General features: G+C 42.0%; 1 protein-coding gene across 1 annotated transcript; it reads right to left on the reverse strand.

The window, feature by feature from the left end:
• Window positions 1–1,032: 1,032 nt before the first annotated feature.
• PTCD3 (pentatricopeptide repeat domain 3) lies at window positions 1,033–19,967 on the reverse strand (the record flags this gene model as incomplete). Its single annotated transcript, XM_010082736.1, has 23 exons — window positions 1,033–1,108; window positions 1,455–1,613; window positions 2,879–2,920; window positions 3,871–4,019; window positions 5,214–5,299; window positions 6,472–6,562; window positions 6,657–6,735; window positions 7,814–7,917; window positions 8,436–8,464; window positions 8,826–8,909; window positions 9,832–9,882; window positions 10,899–11,043; window positions 11,961–12,043; window positions 12,325–12,385; window positions 12,488–12,575; window positions 12,893–12,966; window positions 13,709–13,827; window positions 15,024–15,147; window positions 15,581–15,685; window positions 16,939–17,007; window positions 17,748–17,793; window positions 18,824–18,863; window positions 19,921–19,967. Coding segments are annotated over 23 exons (1,951 nt in total), but the record flags the coding sequence as incomplete, so codon positions are not given.
• Window positions 19,968–21,037: the final 1,070 nt, after the last annotated feature.

A 21,037-nucleotide genomic window follows, 5' to 3' on the forward strand; every position in this document is an offset into this window, starting at 1 on the left:
AGTCTTTCAGGCACAAGACCTTTTTTGCCTGATAAAAATAACTACATCAAAAAAACCCCTTCAATGTTCCTGTCCTGCCAGAGTTCACTTTCTTCACAGGAGCCAGTGTGAGGCTGTGTTTGGATTTGTGCTGAGGAGAAGCTGATCACATACTCATGGTTAGAGTTGCTGCCAGGACTGTAAAGGACTTTTAAAATTATTATTATTATTCAATTTTATTGTAGTTTAGTTATTAAATTGCTGTTATCTCAAACCACACCACCTCCTCTATGAGCTGAGACCAGCAGCACAGTGCTGTCAGGGCCAGTTAACGGCAAGGCCCAGTTAGCTTCCCCGTCACCTTGTTCCCTTTATTGCTGTGTTCTGTATGAACTCTACTTACTCTCTCCCAGAGCAGCAGCGACACTTTGTAATCACCAATTTTTGACTAGGGATTATCAGAACACAGCCCCATGTAGTGTCAGCTGTTTATTAGATGCAGTGTCCAGCTGTACAAATTGTAGCTTTTCAAATCTACAGTCCAAGGGCTGTTCCAAAACACCAAAAAGCAGGAGGAATAACACCACAGGTGATGAGGATTGCATTACTTACAGAGTAAACTTCATATTTAAGTAGTTCATGGAAGTTAGCTGGAAAGGAATTAAATCCAGTGCAGGTTTACGTTGCAGTATGTCCAAGAGAAGTCCTGCTCAAGCCTCGTACCTGCTGAGCAGCCTCCAGGAAGCAGCGCTGCTCTCACTGACGCTGTTCAAGCAGGCAGCAGCTGCCCAGCAGAAGCCAGCTCGTGCAGGCAGTGGTGCAGAAGAGACGGCGTTAGTGTCCCCACACTGTGTTTAGAGTTACAAAGAACGTTAACCAGGACAGCTTCTAGCTTGCCGCAACGAGGACAATGTACTCTTGCCAGGCAGGTCCTGTACCAGCTCAAGTGCTCAGCAGTGCTGCCAGAAGCCATCCCCTTAGTGATTTCACTTCTCACAGAAGCCTCCTGGCATCCAGGCTGTGGTTGGTCCCAGGTGAAGGCCAGAGGGACAGCTACTCACGGTCACTGTCACTATCACTGTCACTATCGCTGCTGTCGCTGTCTGACCTGATACTCTCCAATGCCTTCCTGCAGATGTAATAAAGCCAGACCATTAATCAGTCACCACATTGTGGCCTTTGCTTGACAAGGGATCATCAAAACACAGGGTAACCCCCCTCCAAATTATGGGCTGCCTGATGCCTATTACCCTTGAAGAACAGGTCCACCCAGCGTCATGTGGAAGCATCCCAACCTCCTTGAAAACTGAAGGTTTATTTTAGGGTCGGGAAGCGACCAGAGTCAACACAAAGCTCCATCATTCCCAAAGCCAGCTCTCTGCTGCCTTGGCAGAGAAGCCTTTCCCCAGGAATCACCCCTCCAGCACCCTCTCTACTGTTCCCCTTCAGCAGTAGCATGAAGTACTCCAACTTACTTCTGCTTTTCAGAGAGTTCAAATTCCTTCTCCATTCTGCTTTTAAGCCTTTGAGATGAAGAAAGACCGAGGGATGCCGCCAGCTTTACCAGCTTAATTGCCTCCTCGGGGCAATTGGTTTGTTTAGCACAGTTCAAGAACTCGTCCATCACCTTGTCACTGCAAAAGCAAAGGCAAAGAGTGACTGTTCATAGTGCCGCAGGGGAGGTGGCCGTTAACTTACAGCAGGTGCTTTAGAGAGGGAGAGGAGGTGACAGATTTTCAGATCACTCAACCAGCTCAATTCTGGTCCTGACAGAAACTCCACCTCAGCCTTCACCTCCTACCGATGTGGAGTGCTTGGGAACTCCTATCCTAGCGGAAAGCAACACTCTAGTTCTGCTCTACCAGCTCTGTTTCATGTCAAAGTGCTGGCTCTTCTCCTTTGCCACCTGTGACAGCTGCTGGGGACACATCTCATGACTTTAGGCAGGGAAACAAGTGTTTGCAGCTAGTGCCACAAGGAGCTTGGCAGAGAAGGGAAGGAAAGGGACCAGAAGATCCTCTGATCCATTTGGTAGTAGCAGGGAAATGACTTTTATTTCCCTTCCCACTCAAAACCCACAGCAGCCACAACCCTTCAGCTACACCATGATTTCAGAAGAATTCTTCTCCTTTCCCTGTTCTCCAAACTGAGGTGGGCTCTGGTGTCTCCTGGCAGTGTCAAGACTCCTTGGGCCACACCACTGGCAGTCTGCAGGACAGGGGAAACACAGAGGGCCGCTCAATGGTGCAGGCAGCCACAGAGAACATTGTGCTTCCCGGTGAAACTCCCATTTCCAGTATCAGATCTAAGGTGTTCATTTCTGTGAGCACCAAGCAGTTGTTTGGGCTTTTTTGTTTTTAAAAAACGCATCACTATTCCTTAGAGGTTTTCTACTTCAAACAGATTTTTTTCCTCCAAAATCCTTAGAAAAGCTAATTGTTGCATCCTAATAGGATACCACAGAAGATTTTGGATTTGACTTGATAAACTTGTCTGCACAAATCCAGACGCCTCGGAAGCACCTATGCTCAGTTAACAGCATATTAGAATTTTTTGAGCACATGAGAAATGAGGTGTTCTCAAGAGTCCTGCTCTGATGGATTTCTTATACCAAGTTAATCAGTGGCAACTGTTCGCCATGTCCCAGAGCTCAATGACATCCTGAGGATCAACCACTTAAACTCCCCCCTTTGCATTCTCAAAATTTTTGAGACATATTCTTGGTCTTGGAACATAGCGTTGGATAAACAAACTCCTGTGCTCACAGGGACAGACACCCACGCTTACACTTGGGAAGTAACAATAAAATGTGGACTGCTATTGTTGGTTTTAACAGAAATGCAAAACCTCAGCCAAAGGGGAGACTCAGTACTTGAAGTCACAACCTGAAAGTACTTACGTCGGAATCCTATTGATTTGCTGGAAATGCTCCAACAAGTTCCTGTTCAACAGAAAATAAAACAACAATTAAAAAAACCCCACCACAAACCACAGGAAGAGACAGATACTAAATCTCACTAATAAGCCCCCACTGAAACATACGCAATTTCAATTTCATGAAATGATCTTCCTCAAAGATCTGAAACAGATCCGAAACAGATCCCATGCTGTATTCTCACAGATGCAATGTACACCAGCTAATACCATTGATTAGTTTAACACAGAATATCTTAACTAGTGCAGAAAAAATAAATGGTGCAGCCGGTGGCAAGTTTACTTTAAAACAGGATATATTTTTGGAAGCGTACTTGCCATTTCTTTGTTTCAAAAGAATCACTACACAGAGAACATCTGTATTTACCAGAAAATAGCTCTGAACTTTCAATTGGAGGCTAGATATTTTAACCAGTATTTCAAGTTGACAGCAAGAGTGATTTCTAGCTACTGGAGAGTTCTAAAAATATTATCTTTAGAGTTTTAATTAGGGTTAATTCTAATTAAAAGTTTAATTAAACTCTAATTACTCCTTAGCAGTCTGAATTCCAATGAGTTCTAAAAATTACAAAATCATAGAATCATTAAGGTTGGAAAAGACCTCAAGGATCATGAAGTCCAACCGTCAACCCACACCACCTAAATGGGAAAAGCTGTAGGAAACAGCAGTGCTTACTGAAGCAATAACCAAACCCTGCCTTGCCAGAAGTAGCTGTATGATGCTCTAAGCCAGTAGCTACATTAAGTTCTAAACCATTTTTAAGATTGGCAACAGTAACTTGGTGCCAAGACTGTACAATAAAATTAAGAAAACCCCTCATCACATTCCCAGCAGGATTTATCCCCTCCTTTTGTCTGCACTGGTGTTCCACGGCAGTCACTAGGTTTTGATTTTTGTGATTAAGCCTTGAGTTACAGCATCAGCAAGCCAAGAACTCACGACAGCCACACACGTACCAAGCATCCTGGGTTCTCCCAACCCTGGAGAACAGCAGAGCCACACAGCCCAACGCACTGCCCGTCCATTCTAAGGGGGCCTGCTCCCTCCCGGTCTGCTCATAGCCAGCTTTGATGTCTTCAGCACACTTGGCAAATGCCAGCTGAACCTGGGAAAAGATCGTGCTTTAATCCCCAAACCTCTAGAATTAATATATCCTTTGTAGTGCAATTCCTCTTACAGGTCCTACGGGTCTGCCCTGTATGTGATTTACATTTGTGAATTAACAGTGATTACTCCTGGCAGAAAAATCTTTCACTTCTGGCAGGACACTTTGTCCCCACCAGGCAAGTTCCAAGACGGCTTTGCAGGGACAGCTGTATTTAGAGACATCTGCAGTACACACATGCCTTTAACCTTCCTCAGCTTGAGAAGCCCGTTACTGCAGTAACATCTTTGCTAAAAATCCCTGAATCCTGCCATGTGCTTCTGCAGAGATGTGGCTGGCTGGGGTGCCTTACTCTTCCAAACTCTGGTGACACGGAAGAGGATCAGTTCCTTAATTTGAGGTTTCTCTACAGGTTGAAGGCAACCTGAAGGGCTTAGCAGGCCTGGATAAGCTCACGTAGATTGGGAAATCTGTGATGGCATATGCACTGGAACTGGACCTCTAGGACTGACCAGGGACAATATATTGTACAGCACTCAAATGCAGTCTGTGTGCTGCACACAGAAATGGGGAGACATCTCTACTTTTTTCACTGAGCTTCTGTACTGGTTTTGATTGGGATAGAGTTAAATTTCTTCACAGTAGCTTGTATGGGGCCATGTTTTGGATTTGTGATGAAAACAGTTGATAACACAGGGATATTTTGGTTATTGCTGAGCAGTGCTCACACAGAGTCAAGGCCCTTTTAGCTCCTCAGACTGCCCTGCCAGTGAGCGGGCTGGGGGTGCACAAGAAGCTGGGAGGGGACACAGCTGGGACAGCTGACCCCAGCTGACCAAAGGGATATTCCATACCATATGACATCATGCACAGCAATAAAAGCTGGAGGAAAAGAAGGAAGGGGGGATGTTCAGAGTGATGGTGTTTGTCTTCCCAAGTAACTGTTACACATGATGGAGCCCGGCTTTCCTGGAGATGGCTCAACACCTGCCTGCCCATGGGAAGTGGTGAATGAATTCCTTGTTTTGCTTTGCTTCTGCACGGCTTTTACTTATTAAACTGTCTTTACCTCAACCCATGAGTTTTTGCACTTTTACCATTCTGATTCTCTGCCCCATCCCACTGGGGGGAGTGAGTGAGCAGCTGTGTGGTGCTTAGCTGTCTACCAGGGTTAAACCACAACAGTTTCCTTACCTCTTCGGGGTGCTGGTCCCTGCTCATCAAAGACAAGAGCTCTTCCAACAGCTCTGGTCTCCTGTTAAACCCCAGCTGTTTCATATCTGTTTACAGAAAGGCAGTAGTTAGGTGTGACTGGTACTGCTGCTCCCAACTCCTGGTAATATGCTCAGCAAAACTAATGCCACTTTATAAGGCAAACGGCCATCCTCTGTGAGCAAGCAGGTCATGTATTAATTCCCTTTCCCCTCACTATCAGGCCCTGAAGGTCCTGTGCACCAAGCAGATGAACCAAACAGATTTTGTCTCCCCCTCCCTACTAGCCAGGCTAACTACTCCCCTCCTTAACAGCCCTAAGGTCCCAGGCACCCAGCAATCTGGTGGTGGTGATGACCCTGCCACAGAACAGGGAAGGTAACAGCACGCAGAGCACTGTCTATAAAATCAAGCAGTTACAGGCTCTAAGTGGGAAACAAACAGTTGCTGGGCAGTGAGACCTAGGATCCTTTGGTGGCTAGGGACAAATCCACTGTCATCTGCTTCCTCCAAGGACCGTGTAGTAGCTCGTATTCTTTTATATGTTTTTTGAGGCTAGATTATGATTTTTAAGTTCATAGAGCAAACCAAGTATTAAGATTTGAGCTGATCTGCAGAGGGTCCAGGTGATTAAAAACCATGAACTAAGCAGCGCTATAAAATGCTGTACCTATGCTACTTATAAAACTGTACTACACTGATTCTGCTTACAGAAATCCTGTGCTATTCTGATTATAAATTCTATGCTATGCTAATCATAAAATCCTGTTAAGAAAATAAAGCTTTAATTGTAACTAAAACTTCATGCTGTCATAATTCTGCAAAAGATCCCTAAAAGAACCGTCTGTCCCCTCAGTGTTGGTGACAGTAGGATATTTTCTGTGTGCTAAAGCCTCTATCTGCATTCTTGTCTCCTCTTCTTAAGGGGCAAAGAACAGGTAAATAACATAAATGAGTTAAACCTGGGCTGTTAAGGTACTCCCCTCTGGAAAACGTTCAGTTTTCCAAGACACTGACATTTAACTGTGACACAGCTGTCTCTCCCATAGTCTGTGCTATCGGTTCTGCCTTTCTCTAACACAACAGCCCCACCACTGCACTAAGGAATAATGTCCCTCCTGCCAACACACCTTGTCAGGGCTATTCTGAGCACTGGGATGTTTCCCAACTACCTCCCACTTGCATTGCTCCCGACTTCCATCAAACAAACTGCCTACATAGCCACATGGCTGTCACTAACCTTCCCAGACTGAAGGGATCACTTCCAAGTGGTTGGCTGCATCCAGTGCTTGAAGGAGGTCCAGTATATTTTTAGGAGTTGGGTAGAAGACCTGAGGAAGGAAGAGAATGACTTCAGTAAACTATAATTGTTTCATTTTTCCCATACTAAAGCTTTGGAGCTTGCTTACCCTAAGACACACTTACCGAAGGTGACATTTCTTTGTACCATTTCAACACAACTTCAATTTGTTCCATCATACACAACAATGAAAAGAATTTTGACCTACAGGAGGGAAAAGTGTTCTAATTCAGTAACAATTAGATCAACCAAACCATACAGAAACACTAGCAAATGATGGCGCTCTGATCAGATCTGTATTGCAGATGATGCAAATTTCACTGTGTGACTGCAATATCCCATACAATTAAAAAAGCAGGAGCAGATTTTATGGGAGAATTCAATGCTGACACTAGGTAACTAGCAGAATTATTAAGAAGTGGACCACTGCATTTTAAAATGTCTCAACAATTCAATCTCCCTGACTGACACCAGGTTTGAGGTACGTGAACCTCTCTCAAATGCAACCTCTGGTTAAGAACCACTTTAAAAAGCAAACTAAATTAAGCTGGCTAGTTGTGCATGTTCACCACACAAGCCTGGAACCTTGATCTGCGCACGGAATAGGAAAAACCTCTGTACACCGAGAGATTAATTTCCATTCATTTATTTTGATTTATTTACAGCCCAAATAAGGTCTGATCATAGGAATCACTCCACCCCTGAAAATACATCTTATTCTGATGATAATAATTTTTCATTAATTTACTGGAGCATCTCTGGTTCCAATGCCTAAACAGGTAAGCTCCAAGTACTTAACCATATTCAGTGACTGCAGCCCTTACTGACACTGGTAGATGTTTCAGATACCACGAGATCACAGTGTCAAATGGTGTAACTACACAGGAGTTTGGTGCCTAAATACACCTGTTGTATTGCAACCTCTTTCTACACCACCATGAGAGAGCTAGCTCTGACCCGTACACTACTTTGGTGTTACCTCCTAAGCTGCCATCCTAAGTGTACGATGGGATTGTAGAAAATATAGCTGGCTGGTATAGTTGTTGGATGAGGATTAAGCTAAACTAATGCTCCAGGACACTATTTCAGTTTGGGCAAGGCCACAAACTAAAAATAAAATACTACCATTCTTAAAAGGGACTTTGTCACCTAATTCCCAAACTGTACATACAATACCCCAGCTGAGGTTCAACACAGCATCCTTCCGCACAGTGTTCGAATCCTAGCTTGTGTTCAAATTGATGATACACAAAACTCTGAATGTAAGCTGTACTTCACTCACCAGTAGGCATTTGACCGATCCATGTCCATGAATTTCCAGTTGTCTCCCTTCTCCATTGCCTTATTTAACCGATAGGCAAGCTTGATATCCTTAAGATCACAGCACTGCAATAAACCAGGCAGATTTTATAGCTACCAAATATAAAACTTAATACATCCTTCTGAGACTCATTATCACAAAGGTATGATGAGTCACAAGCTGACAGCAAACATTTTTAAGAGGATGCAGTTCATTCACCGCCTAGGCATTTTTAGTTGAAACAAATGTGTGACTCTCCCAGTGGGTGAGAGCTTTCTAACCTAAACTGATGCCTTCTGGTGCGGAGACACTCTGACTGCTGCAGTGTCACTAGGAGTAGGAGGTAGGGCACAGCAGACAGGGACTTACGCAGCTGTCTCTCAAGAGATGCACGTATCACAGGCACGCAAGTTACCAATTTAGGAGGTATCAAGCAAAGAATTGCAGAATTATGGAGGAAAGTTACATGAGGTGATCGACAACAGGTGAAAAATGGAAAGATACTGAGAGCTAAACCTTACATGGCTGGCTGTAAAACTCACAGGTAATTCTCAAACAGCTGGAGGGCTCAAAGGAATTCTGATCGCAGAGAAGAGGTACTTACCACTTCCATAGCGGTGGCGAAAAATCTGGCTGAAAGGGAGAAAATGGAGTCTGTTAGCTTCACATTTTCAAGGAGACGTACAGCAGCTCATTCACCCAGACTCCCAGAGGACAGAGATGTTCAATTAGAAAGCTGAATTTGTAGCTCAGACTGACAGTGTGGCAGGGATCTTGGCTTACGTAGAGACTTTGGTGTGGGATGAGTTTTGCTAGCCAGTGTTCTGGAGAGAACTATACTGCTGTGCTTTTGGAGACAGATTTAAGCAGATGATCTGTTTGACTTTAGGAAGCTGTACAAAAGCTACATTCTCTTGTTCGATGCAAGACTGCATAGGTACCTTTTCACCCAAGCTTAATCAATGGAGATGGTAAGATACATTGAAGGCCATACCGTCATCAGGGTCCTGGGGAGTGAAACTCCTCTTTTCAACATCATCTAGCACATCAGAGATGATGCCTGATGGGCGAATTTCAACTGCAAGACAAACAGACAAGCAAAATCACATCTCAGTTGTGCTAAGCACTTCATTAGTGAAGAGCATCAGCCTGCAAATATAACATGGAAAAGGAAACAAGCAACATGATTTCAAACAAGTGTCAGATTCTCCTGTGCCCCTACTCGTAGTGCTCCACACCATTTGCAAATTTATTTGCTTTAAAATGTGCCCTACTATTGCCAAATTTCCACAGCACAACAGGGCAGTTTTATAAAGATAGAAGGACTTTCTAGTAAGGAATCCAACAAGCCTGGAAGTCTGCCTGCTGGAAGACTGCACCGGGAAAAGCAAGGCATCTAATCAACAAAATTAAAAAAAAAAAAAAATTAAAGGGAAAAAAACAACCAAACCCAGCGAGACTCCAGAGCAGTTCCTCCACATTTGTTAGAACACAAGTACTGCAGTTATTACAACTGTGTCTATTCTCTTCCCATGCCCACACATTTTTGGCTAAAGGATCTCCAAAACTGGAGCTCCTGCCTTCTAACACAGCTATATTTCAAGACAGCTCCAATGCACAGAACTGTTGCAGAAAAACAGAATCCCCATGGAATTTCTTCCCTGTGAGTGGCACAGTCTATGAAATCACATGCACTGTAGTCAGATCCATCCTCCAGAGACTGAGCAGCATTTGCTCTTTAGCTTTATCAACCTGTTGCCACAAATAGAAAGGAAATGGCCTTCCAGTTCTGCCCATTCTGAAAACGTAAGAGGTTATGATCCTCCGTAGCATTTTCTTCACCCAAGCAGAATCAGACTGCGCAGGTAACATTAGGATTGTACACATAAGAAGTTGACTTTTAATTGATAAATCAACTGCCTTCACTCATCACATCTGGAAAGCATTTAATGCAGGTGTTAAACAGGACACATTCATGGACAAGTTGATATTGCACGTACCGCCTCTATAAAATATAGACAGAAGATGATCATATGTGGCAAGGCTGGGCTCTGAAAAGCAAAAGCACTGAAGTTACTTCGACATTCTTCATCCTGAGCTTTATACCTCAGCTCTAATTCACAGTCTTCAGCCCTCCCAGACAGGCAGCATGCATAAATTCACTCTATCATTTCTCTCCCCGCCCACCCTAACGTTGAACCAGACCTCACATATAACTGGGAGTGACGATATCCGAGGGTGGACCACCAGCTGAAGCACCACATTGCTATGGGGCTAACAGCCAACCTTCCTTACTCTCAATTAAAAAGAAAAATATTTCCTAGGTAGTTTTCCATTCTGTTCATGAACCTATCTTTGGTGTATCAGCAAGAATGTTGCTAGGGCAAAGCACCCTGTACAAGACACCAAGTCAGTCACCCTGATTTTTGCAATGTTTTCTTGACATCAGAAAACATCATCTAGATCAAAAGCTTTTTTTTTTTTTTCTGTAGAGATGCAGACATACAGACCTGGACTGATCTATGGGAAGCTAACAGACTCAGCAGACTGCTGCAAATATATATCCATATTATTTGCTATTTCTACAGCAGTACTATGGTAAGGACCCAGTTGAGAAAGAGTCTACGGGCCACACTCCCCCACTGCATATGCACACGTGTCCTTGAGTGGCTAGAGGTTACCACAGGCAAAAATGTAATGATAAACATGCTCCTAACTTAAGAGACTACAGCATCAAAACGCTTCATCATTTGACCTAAGGGGCTAAGTGCACCCACTATATTGTAATAAGTAATCAACACTGAACAAAGACTGAAGATGACAATTCAATTTGAAATCCACTGGCACTGCCTTGCTGAGCAGCCACAGCTCAGTACTTACACATTTTTATTTTTCAGTTCCTTGCACAAGGGAACAAATAGTGAAGTCGAGAACACAGCAAGAAATACTTTTTTCCACAAGCCCTGGACTTCTTCCCTCCAACTAGGAATTACTGTGTGGTTTGCTACTGAACTCGTAACTATTTTGGAGGTGGCACTGGAATATAACCACCTTCTGGTTCTCTTACCTATATCAAGTGCTTCCATTTCCTTTATTACCGATATAGACATGCTTTTGCCTATACCACCACACTGTCTCAGAGTCTTCAGTAAAGCATTAAAAGTCAGCAGATTTGGTTGCACTTCTTGTTGAGCCATATGATTCAGGAAGTCCTTAAACAAAATCACAGAATCCCAGAATGGTTTGGGTTGGAAGGAACCTTAAAGATCATCTAGTTCCAACCCTCCTGCCATGGACAGGGACATGTCCCATTAGACCAGGTTGCTCAAAGCCTCATACAACCTCCAAATCCCCAGTCCAATCCCCAAATCCTTACTGCTTCACACATTATGGATCACAGTTCAGCTTTCAGGTATGCATTTCCTCAATGTAATCCTTCTCATCAAGTGAATGACTTTACCTCAACTGATCACTTATTAAGGGAGTACCATCTAATTTTTAATCATATAAAAACAAGATTACAAAATTACATCAAATTAAATCTTGGGAATTGTGTCTAGAACATCAAGGAAATTTTTTAATTTACATTCTATTTTTCCTTATTGATGTTATGTCATTAAATCTCGAAAAACAAGACTACAAAATTACATCAAGTTAGATCTTGGGAATTGTGTCTAGAACATCAAGGAAATTTTTTAATTTACATTCTATTTTTCCTTATTGATGTTATGTCATTAAATCTGGAGCCTTGAATGTTGCCCCTCAAAATTACATTTCCATCACACTGCCATTAATTACAATTCAAAGAGTTTTTATCTAAAATTGTTTGTTTGTTTTTATCTCCAAGCATAACTTCCCAATTACTTTCTGTCCAGGCAGTTCTTAGATCAGGTATATTCTCACAAGGCAAACCATTCCACAAGTTCAAGGCTGGATTTTGTACATCTTCCACTCCTCAGCAGTTAGTCTGTATGTTTTAGACTAGTGTACTTTGTTCATAGCAGATATCACTAAACTCGTACAAAGCTCATGGTTTCAGTACTCTAACAACTGCAAAATTCTGCTGATAAAACAGACGTAGCCATTACACTCTTACCCCTTTCCCACCTCTTTCATTCTACCTTCTTACCTTGGCTAATTCCCATCTTTCTAAGAACCTCTCCTTCAGATATGGGGCTGCTGTAATCAGTGCATTGAAGGTGTGCACATCAGCTGGAAAATGTAAGATAATTAATTTTAAGTGACAATTAATATTCTACGGGAAACAGTTTCTACATGGCTCAGTCTGTGGCAAAGTCTCATGCAAACCTGTTTCCAGCGAGCCAGCCACATGCCAGCTGCACTGGATTAAACAGGTTACATTCAGCTCCCATGATCTAGCTGAGGTCCGTACCCCTGCGCCAATCATCATTGCCATGAAACAAATATTCATGTACCCAACAACTGGTTTGTTCTACTTACAAGACCACAAGTCAAAGCCAGGAGACACTTACCCTTGTGTCTTTCATTCAGCAAGTCTATGTACATGTCATAAGCTTTAGCAAAAGCTCCATGCTGAAAAAAACAAAAAAACCCAACAAAAATAAATAATCTCTATGACTGTGTGAGATTACACAAGCTGAAAAAATCCCTCACAGCACTGAGGGATAACTTTACCTTCACCATTCCCCGGATCATTGTGCAATAGGAGTGTGCATTCCTCTCTGGCATTATCTTAAATATTCTTTCAGCATTATTGTTCTCCCTAGAATCAATGAACAAGCTGAATGTTAAAGAACTCAATAAAAGATACCCTCAGGAAGAGGATTCAACATACAGAACAAAATAGTGGCCTGAACTGCCAAGGGCTGACATTCAAATATATTACTTGTGATACTCTGAGCTATTCTACAATCACTCACTGTATTTCCATCAACACTTTAAAAGATTAGCAAACACAGATGTATTTAACAAGTAACATGTGCAAGTATGGGCTGCTAAAAAGCCTTTAAGCCTGTTTTATAACAACAATGCATGTGTACAACCAGCTGAATATCGGAATATTGGCAACATTTTCTATACCTCCATCTAGAGCCAGATGACTGTAAACCTCTCTGGGATTGTCTCTTTGGAGCTTTCTGCTCTGAAGCCTTCACCTGGAGAAATTTTTGCAGAGATATATTTCTCAGAGTTCAAAGTTATGATTAAACACCAAATTGTGTGACTTGGTAACAACACAGACGTTCAGCAGCAATTTATATGCTACCAAAGGTGTTTTTTAATGGGTTACATTAAAATTATTTCAATTACAATGCTCAGGAAGCAATAATTAGATTAAGAATACTGTTTATGTTATTGAACATCCTAACAAGACAAATTATATGTATTTGGGGAGTTGGTGGGAATCATTACACTATAGCACAATCTGCAATGCCCCTTCTCCCTTAACAGTCTTTCCAGGGAGAGATATTGTGCAATATATCTACTACTGTACCCTGCAACCTGATACTCCGAGGTTACACAAGGAACCCTCAACTTCATTGAAACCTAATTATGGTTCAGACTGGAAGAAAATTAACTATCTGATTTTACACTAGAAGTTCTTTGCAGGCAACTATAATAACAAGGCTGCCACTGAGAAACAGTTAAGACAGTTCAGCAGAACTAAGCCAAGACAGGGTTCCAGCTGCTAAATTCAGCTTTACAGAAACTACTTTTGTTAGTAGGTCAGACACAGGATTGTTGTAACTGCCGTATCTCTAGGGAATGTTGACTGCATCTGACCCACATCACACCACCTCCCAGGCAGGTAGTCACAGTACAAAAATCTCTACATCACCTTGATACCCTCCCACTATGAAAGAAATAAATAAATAGAGATCAACAGGTTTTTCATACCCCTGGTTCTTCCAGCTCATCTTTTTCTTCTTCCTCTTTTTCTGGAGTAGATTCTCCATCTCCGTAGAAGCATAACAAATCTAAAAGGCTGTTTGTGGTCTCCAGAGATACAGGGGTACCTATGGAAAATGAGGATGTACAACAATTGCAAAGAAACTAAAGAACACCCTCTTCTACCGCCCTATTAGAAAACTTCTGAACACCCAGTTACACCACTTTGTTCTCTTTTGACATAAAGGCATTCTCTAGTAAGTCTGTAAAACTTGAGTGTGACATTAACACTTCTACAAACCCACTCATAGCTGGAGACAATTTTATCACTGAACTCGAGTATCTGTTTTTCTACTGAAGCCACTGAAAGGGTAGTTTTCCTGACGAAGTGGGAGAGGGAAGTGGCAGCTGACAGCCAAAACTCAGAAGCAGCACAAGCCCAACACAAAACCTGGAACTTCTAGTGCTTTTCATAATTACTTCTAGGATAAACCCTGCTGCGAAGACCACTTTATATGTTTCACTTTCTATGAAACAGATTTAAAACCAATGAAATAAAAGACTTATTCGATGCAATCATCTTCTTTCCACCTTGGAAGAGATACAAGGTTTCACCTGCTTTTCACAATTACTTCTAGGATAAACCCTGCACTTTATATGTTTCACTTTCTATGAAACAGATTTAAAACCAATGAAATAAAAGACTTATTCGATGCAATCATCTTCTTTCCACCTTGGAAGAGATACAAGGTTTCACCTTCCCAGTAAGTTTTCCCCCTTCAGAGGCTGCAGCAGTTACAGTTTTCCATTGCTTCCTCCTCATTCCCCCATCACAGAGATAAAGTCCAAATTAAGGGGGAACTGAGAAAGAATCATTTTTTGAGCGCAGGTCCACAGAAAGGGCCCTCAGCTGGTATACCACACCAGTCCAACACAGCGGCGAAGCACTCAGCACGGATGTAGCTTATGCCAAACAATATGCTACTGCACGAGGGCCCTTGCTGGGAGAACAGTATCACCCAATTGCATGGCATCTGTCCACAACGGGCCCTACTCGACTGCATGGACAAGAAGAAAAAAACCTCAACACCACATCATCTGCTGCCTGATCAACAAATCATTTGTTCTCCACATCACCGAAGTGACATGTTAGACAACGAGTAGATAGGGAGGGCCCAATAATTCTGGAGAACCACTTCACCAGAGTCAGTTGTGAAAGGCAGCAACATAACCGTGAAATTGTCTCCACAGCCCGTAACAGATACTAAAATACTTTTGTCACAATTTAAGTAGAGCTCCACCACAGAATCTGACAACCACATACTTGCTTGTATGAGCTGATCAAAGAGGTCCACAGACTCCTTCACCCTTCTGAGGTGGATACGCTCTTTTAGAGCTTCCTCACTCACTCCTTCAATCTGAGGTGTAAGCATCTCAGGCATCAAGCACTAAAAGCAAAGAGAGCAAGTTAGACACGAGCTCAAACCTTCTCTAAACCATCGCTAAAACACTAACCAAAGATCCTTACTCTTCACCCAGTACACTGCCTTGATAATCTCCCGATCCTCCCAACCTAACAGCAGCAGTCCTTCTGGTGATGAAGGACCACACATCTTGATCTCTCACTTTTAATTCTAGTACGTCAATATCTAAACAACATTTATTTTCTTACTTTTATCTAAAGAACCTGATATGATATTGAATTCCCAAGGAAAAATGCTCACTTCAGAAACGTAATGGAAATACAGTACTGCTTTCATAGTTGTCTGCAAAGCAGTTAACAAAATTATCGTTTTTGTGTTAGTTTTGGACCAGTCTGATAGTTGATTTCACTACCTGAAGAAGCACAAATACAATGAAAATGAAAAGCAAAAAGCTTACTGGTACGTTGGGCTCTGCAAGAATCTTGTCAAAATATTCAGGAAATTGCTTAATAATGTATTTTGCAGCATTTCTGCCAGACTCCATCGACAATGCAAATAGACGCTGCATAGGAATGGGAGAGAACAAGATGAAGAAATACACAATTAAAAGGGTGAGAGTGAGGAAAAACATTTTCCATAACACTGAGCATTCTGATAGGATCAAATTATCCTCACGCATTGTTTTCAACTCTTAGTAAAAACACAGGCACAAGACAACATTCCAGATAAGCATTCTGGTATTTATGTCAATATAAGAATGTCTATTCTTTAAATGAGCCGGTAATTTACTTCCTTGTTACTTACTCAAGGGATGAAGCTCTGTACCAGACATCTGAAATGCTGTACTACTACCTCAACCTCAAAAGCATCTCTCCTTTTAGTGTTATGGCACTTGGACATTTCTCTCCCTGATTGTCATTTCCTAGAGCATCACCTGATTCCAAATAACTTATTTTCCTCAAGTTCTAAAGTCAGACCCTCCTTTGCTGTTTCTTTTAAAACTCTCCACATTCAACAGCTGCCTTCACCCGTCCCAATGGCTTCACCTCTGGTATGGCGAGGAACTGAAGTTCTCTTGTAGACATATCACTTATTTGCGACAGCTTATCTCAGTTCTCAGTCTTCTCTTGCTATGTTGTGACACACACAGCAGTTCCTTCTTGCCCTCATTTCCAGTTCTGCTTTCTCCTGCCTCAGTTTCATGTTCTTTAATCTTTCTATTATCATCTCAATACTATTTCCATAACCCTAAGTTACCAAACCACCGCTCTGTGGTAAAGCTAAAATTCCTGGGGCTGGGCCAGGCCAGTAAACTGATAACATGCAGTCTATATAGTAAAACACACACAAGTGACCCTGTGTGCCTTAATTCATACCTTTAATTCAAATTTAACAAAACCGTAAACACAAAATCTCAACACTGGCAATACCACATATTCACAGTCTATATCCAAGGTACATAAACACAATTTTAACATGTTGAATGCCTTGTTGGGAGTTATTTAACAGACTAAGAACATGGAGAAACAGAACAACTCTGCAGGTAAGCCACTAACTTGCAGGAATGTTAACAAAGCTGTGCCAGTTGGAAGGTCCCTACTAGGGCAGGAAGAAGAGATAACTTTGCGTGTGCAGGGTGGATTTGTCCAGAGAAATGCTACATGCATTCAGAAATACACACAGGAGAAAATTATGGAAAAAATCTGATACTTCATTTTCTTTTGTAATTGAAACTAGGCTCCAATTAGAGTTTTCATAGCCTAGACAAGGGTGGGGAAGGGGGAAGCTATCAAGAATTTCAAAGGATATACTTACAGCATTGGCTGCATTTCTTGGCATAAGGAAAGGATCATCCTGGAACATATAATGAGCAGCAGTAGGATCCTGTAGAAAGTAAAACCCAGGACTGAAACATTTCTAGTTATGTACACACATGTGCTACAGGCATATCACAGTGCCTCATGGAATTTAAGGCACAATGAAAACTTCCAGCGTAACCACGACCTGATGTCCATTTTACAAAAGTTCCTCTTGTTCAAAAGGGTTTAGCCTGTTTGGAAGTAGTTTAAAAAGCAGTTCTATTACACACACACAGGCAAGCTAACATAGTGACCACAAAAGGTCCTTACTGTAACACAGCAAGCAATCGGTGCCCTGCAAAGCAAGTAGGACCCCCACTCTAACAGTCTCGGGGAAGCTGAGGGGACTTGCAGGATCAGATGCAATTTCCAGAATTCAAGAGAGACAGGATTAAAGAATGGCATCACAGCATTTACAGTTGTTGTTTAGCAGGAGTAGTCACTCACTGCTCTTTGCAAACCTTGCTTTCTGGACTGAGACTGGGAAGAGGCAGGATTGGGAACCTGAACTGGTAAAGCGCCTGATGCCAGTAAAAGCCTTATTATAGTATCACAGCTTTCACTTGTAGTTGTAGCTCTCTCTTAGCACTAGAATGAGGCTTTAAGGGCACAGCAAAACGTGTAGAGTATAAGTGAAAAACACGTAAAATTAATATAAAAGTCCCATCTTTAATTTGTGGCCAAAGTAGAAGAGACTCCAGAGTGCAAGGCTAATGCATGAGATGGACACCTCAACCCACCTCCACGATCAACAGAACTACTTACCCTGTTCACAGTAGAAGCCAATGTTTGAAGAACCGCTAGCTTATCCCTAAACATAAAGGAGCTTGGATTAATACTCGCTTGCAGACTTTGAACATTATGCATTACATTGTATGCAGAACAAGCACAGGATTATCCTGGCCTGTAAGGATTTTCAGTTCTGGGAAATAATGGTTTTGCTGCACTTAGAAAATACCACTTTTCACAAAGGGAGGGAAAATTCAACTGCAAAAATGGTCTCAGTTCTGAACAACCACTGGAAAAAGACTTCGAGGAAAACCAGAAAAGCATGTGTGTTTCCTGCTACCACTCCTGCCCCTATTATACATTACCAAAGAAAGAACATAGGAAAGGGATACAGAGAGAATTCCCTGGAATGCTGCTCTCAGAGCCTCCCATCTCTGCGGGATGGATACACGAGTCCCTCTCCAACACAAGTCTTGGGAGGAAAAAAAAAACCCAAACAAAACAAAACTAGATTTCTCAGGACTCTTGTGCCTGTGGATCCTTAAGACGTTGGTTGTGTTTCATGCAAACAAGGAAATGCCACTGAGAGTGATTTGGCGAAAGTGACCTTATTTTAGGTTTACATGCAGACACCATTTGGCTATGAACTTAGTTTTTGCTGTACAGTCATGCAATTTCATATTAAGTGCTTCCAACAAAGTAGCTTCTGTTCAGCTGCATAATTTATGAACAGGATTTATTCAGCCAGCTACCAATGGCCAGGTTTGTTTTGCTGAAGGAAACACGCCTACATGCAGACAGGCAAATGAACTTGAGTTCACAGATTTCTAGCAAATGGGATCTTTTACAAAGAAACAGAACTACACTAAAAAATGCAGTCCCTATAACTTTTTTTAAAAGAAAGGTCAGGAACAGAGTGTAAATACTCTGCACAAAGAGTAAGAATCAAGAATATTCCTAGAGCTCCAAATCAGCAAAAAAACCACTAGTGGGGCATTAAACCCAGGAACACAACTTGAATTTTCTTTTTCAGCTTTGGCAGATAGATTACATTTAGCTCACAATTATTTGCTTTCAGGTCAATATGAGATATTCCAGCAGTAAACACTCACCAGGTTTTCCTTCGTGGAAGCACAATTTCTTCTTGGGTAACTATGAGAAACAATATTAAATTGTTATTAGAAACAAAGAGATGACCAAAGAAAATCCTGACCTCATGAAAATTGATGATTTAAGCTGATCCAACTGAACGTACTAAGGAAAGGATTTTAAAACTGCAGGCTAATGTAGGCCCCAATTTACTGCAATGGTAATAGAAAAGCCTGTCGGGGAGCTTAAGTGTCTTGCGTCAAGACAGGATCAGGGCCCTACGGTAAAGAAATGTCAAAGAGATTGTACCCATTTACCTATTCAAGATTCTTCAAACATCCTGTAGCTACACGTTTGAGCCCCAACCTTTCTCAGTGCCTTGCCTTCCTAGTCTTAGCCCCCAGTTCAAGGTTTGCCATGGCTGCCCATTTGGCTTCTCCAGTTCAGCCTGCCTGAGTACTGCAGACAAGTGCCCTCTCAAGTTTCTGCTCCAACAGCCTGACACCAACTGCTCAGTTCCTTCCACCCCAAGCATCAATTTTCCCAGTCTTCCCAAAGAGGGGAAAAAAAAGGACAATACCAAAAGAAGCCAGAGATTTTCGGTAAAGCATCTCAGCAAATTCATTCACAGAGGAGCACGTGGGACCTCCCGATTAAAACACCCAGGGCCGAGGTCTGCAGGTGGACTTCTCCCACTGTCTCTGCACTGCTGCTTCCATGAGCTGTTACCAACTGGCAGGAACTTGTTCCCATGTGCAGCACGGCTCCAAACATCCCACCTTACTTTTCCTCACAAAGCCCATAGCAGAAATATAGTGAGGAGTACAGAAAGGAAGCAAGTATGTGAAGGAAACTGCCAGAATCAAGGCAGAAAACTCCTTATTTTTATTTTATAGTTTATTCCATTTCAAAGAGCAACTGGACAACTCAGCTCATGCTTTCAGAGCACAGCGCTGGTTGGTGGTGAGGGTAATCAAGCTAAGCCAAGAAATCTCTGGATGATGAAGATGGGAGGAAAGAAAATCCAAGAAACATTCATGTTTTCTTTACCTCCTGACACACTATGCTGTGTGGAGAGTAAAACAACATACGCAAGGAACTAGTAATTAAGACATCATACCTTCTGAATTTTCCACAGTCTTCCCAACAGCTGTACCAGAAGAGCACCTATAAACCAGAGTTTTGAATTTATGGTAGTCACATAAATATAACAAAATCAGATTAATTAAAGTCTGTACTACACGTCAGAATTAATTAAAACATTAGAGGGGAAAAGTAACTGGAAATGTTGCACTATTACTAACTCCAAGTTACTACCATAAAACTCGTATTTGATGCTTCTCCTAAAGCCCTTGTTTCAAGATACAGGAAGTTATACACAGAAAATCGTATTACATAAAATTTGTAATTCTTTCTTTTTAAGAATATTGTGGCTTTAAAATAGTTGCCATTAATTTTTGCATCTTAGAAAGATGAACATAAATCAGAGAATAAAATCTTGAACATAAATCAGAGAAGACATTTTATGTTTTAGAGCTAGGATAAAGCTGAAAGCAGTACCTTTAAAAAAATATTTTAGACCTGAGCAGTTTTCCCACAAGCAGAAGACCCTGAGGTGGGCTGCAAGGAAATAATTCCTGTTCAGTTCTAGACACCCGGTCTGTACAGAGCTGCAGACAGCATGCTCATGTAACCATAGCTGTAGAAGGCACAGCCACATAAACTTGGTTCTGCTGTATACAGCAAAGCAGCTGCTCTGTGCTCAGTGAGAGTCACAGGACACTACTCTAAGTCTTTTTTACAATTGCTCACATTTTACTGCTTTAAACACAAATTACAGCACATATTAAAATATGATTTTTTTTCGTCATGGAGCAATCTAACACTAAAGCCTTATTGTAGCTGGCATTCGCATGTGCTCCCACACTGACCTTGACCCTGTGACACTGTTAACATGCATTAACACCTCTCTGCTTTACAGTGATATTGCATAATTCCATCTGCTTTTATATGTCACATAAACTTTATGAGCTACGATTTTACCACCCCAAATGCGAGTTACATTTTGCCTATATAAAGTACCGAGAGGAGCAGAACCCTTTCACCTGAGGCATACCCTGAAAGCAATTCCTTCCCCTCCTGCTTTTCCATCAGACTCAGCTCTAGGAATCCTTTAACACCTCAAGCTCATTCCCAGTGTGACTCTGAGCCGCAAGAGCCCACCAAAAGCAGGGAAA

This window comes from Pterocles gutturalis, unplaced genomic scaffold (assembly GCF_000699245.1).
Source record: "Pterocles gutturalis isolate BGI_N339 unplaced genomic scaffold, ASM69924v1 scaffold1830, whole genome shotgun sequence".
In the NCBI taxonomy this organism is placed as follows: domain Eukaryota; kingdom Metazoa; phylum Chordata; class Aves; order Pterocliformes; family Pteroclidae; genus Pterocles; species Pterocles gutturalis.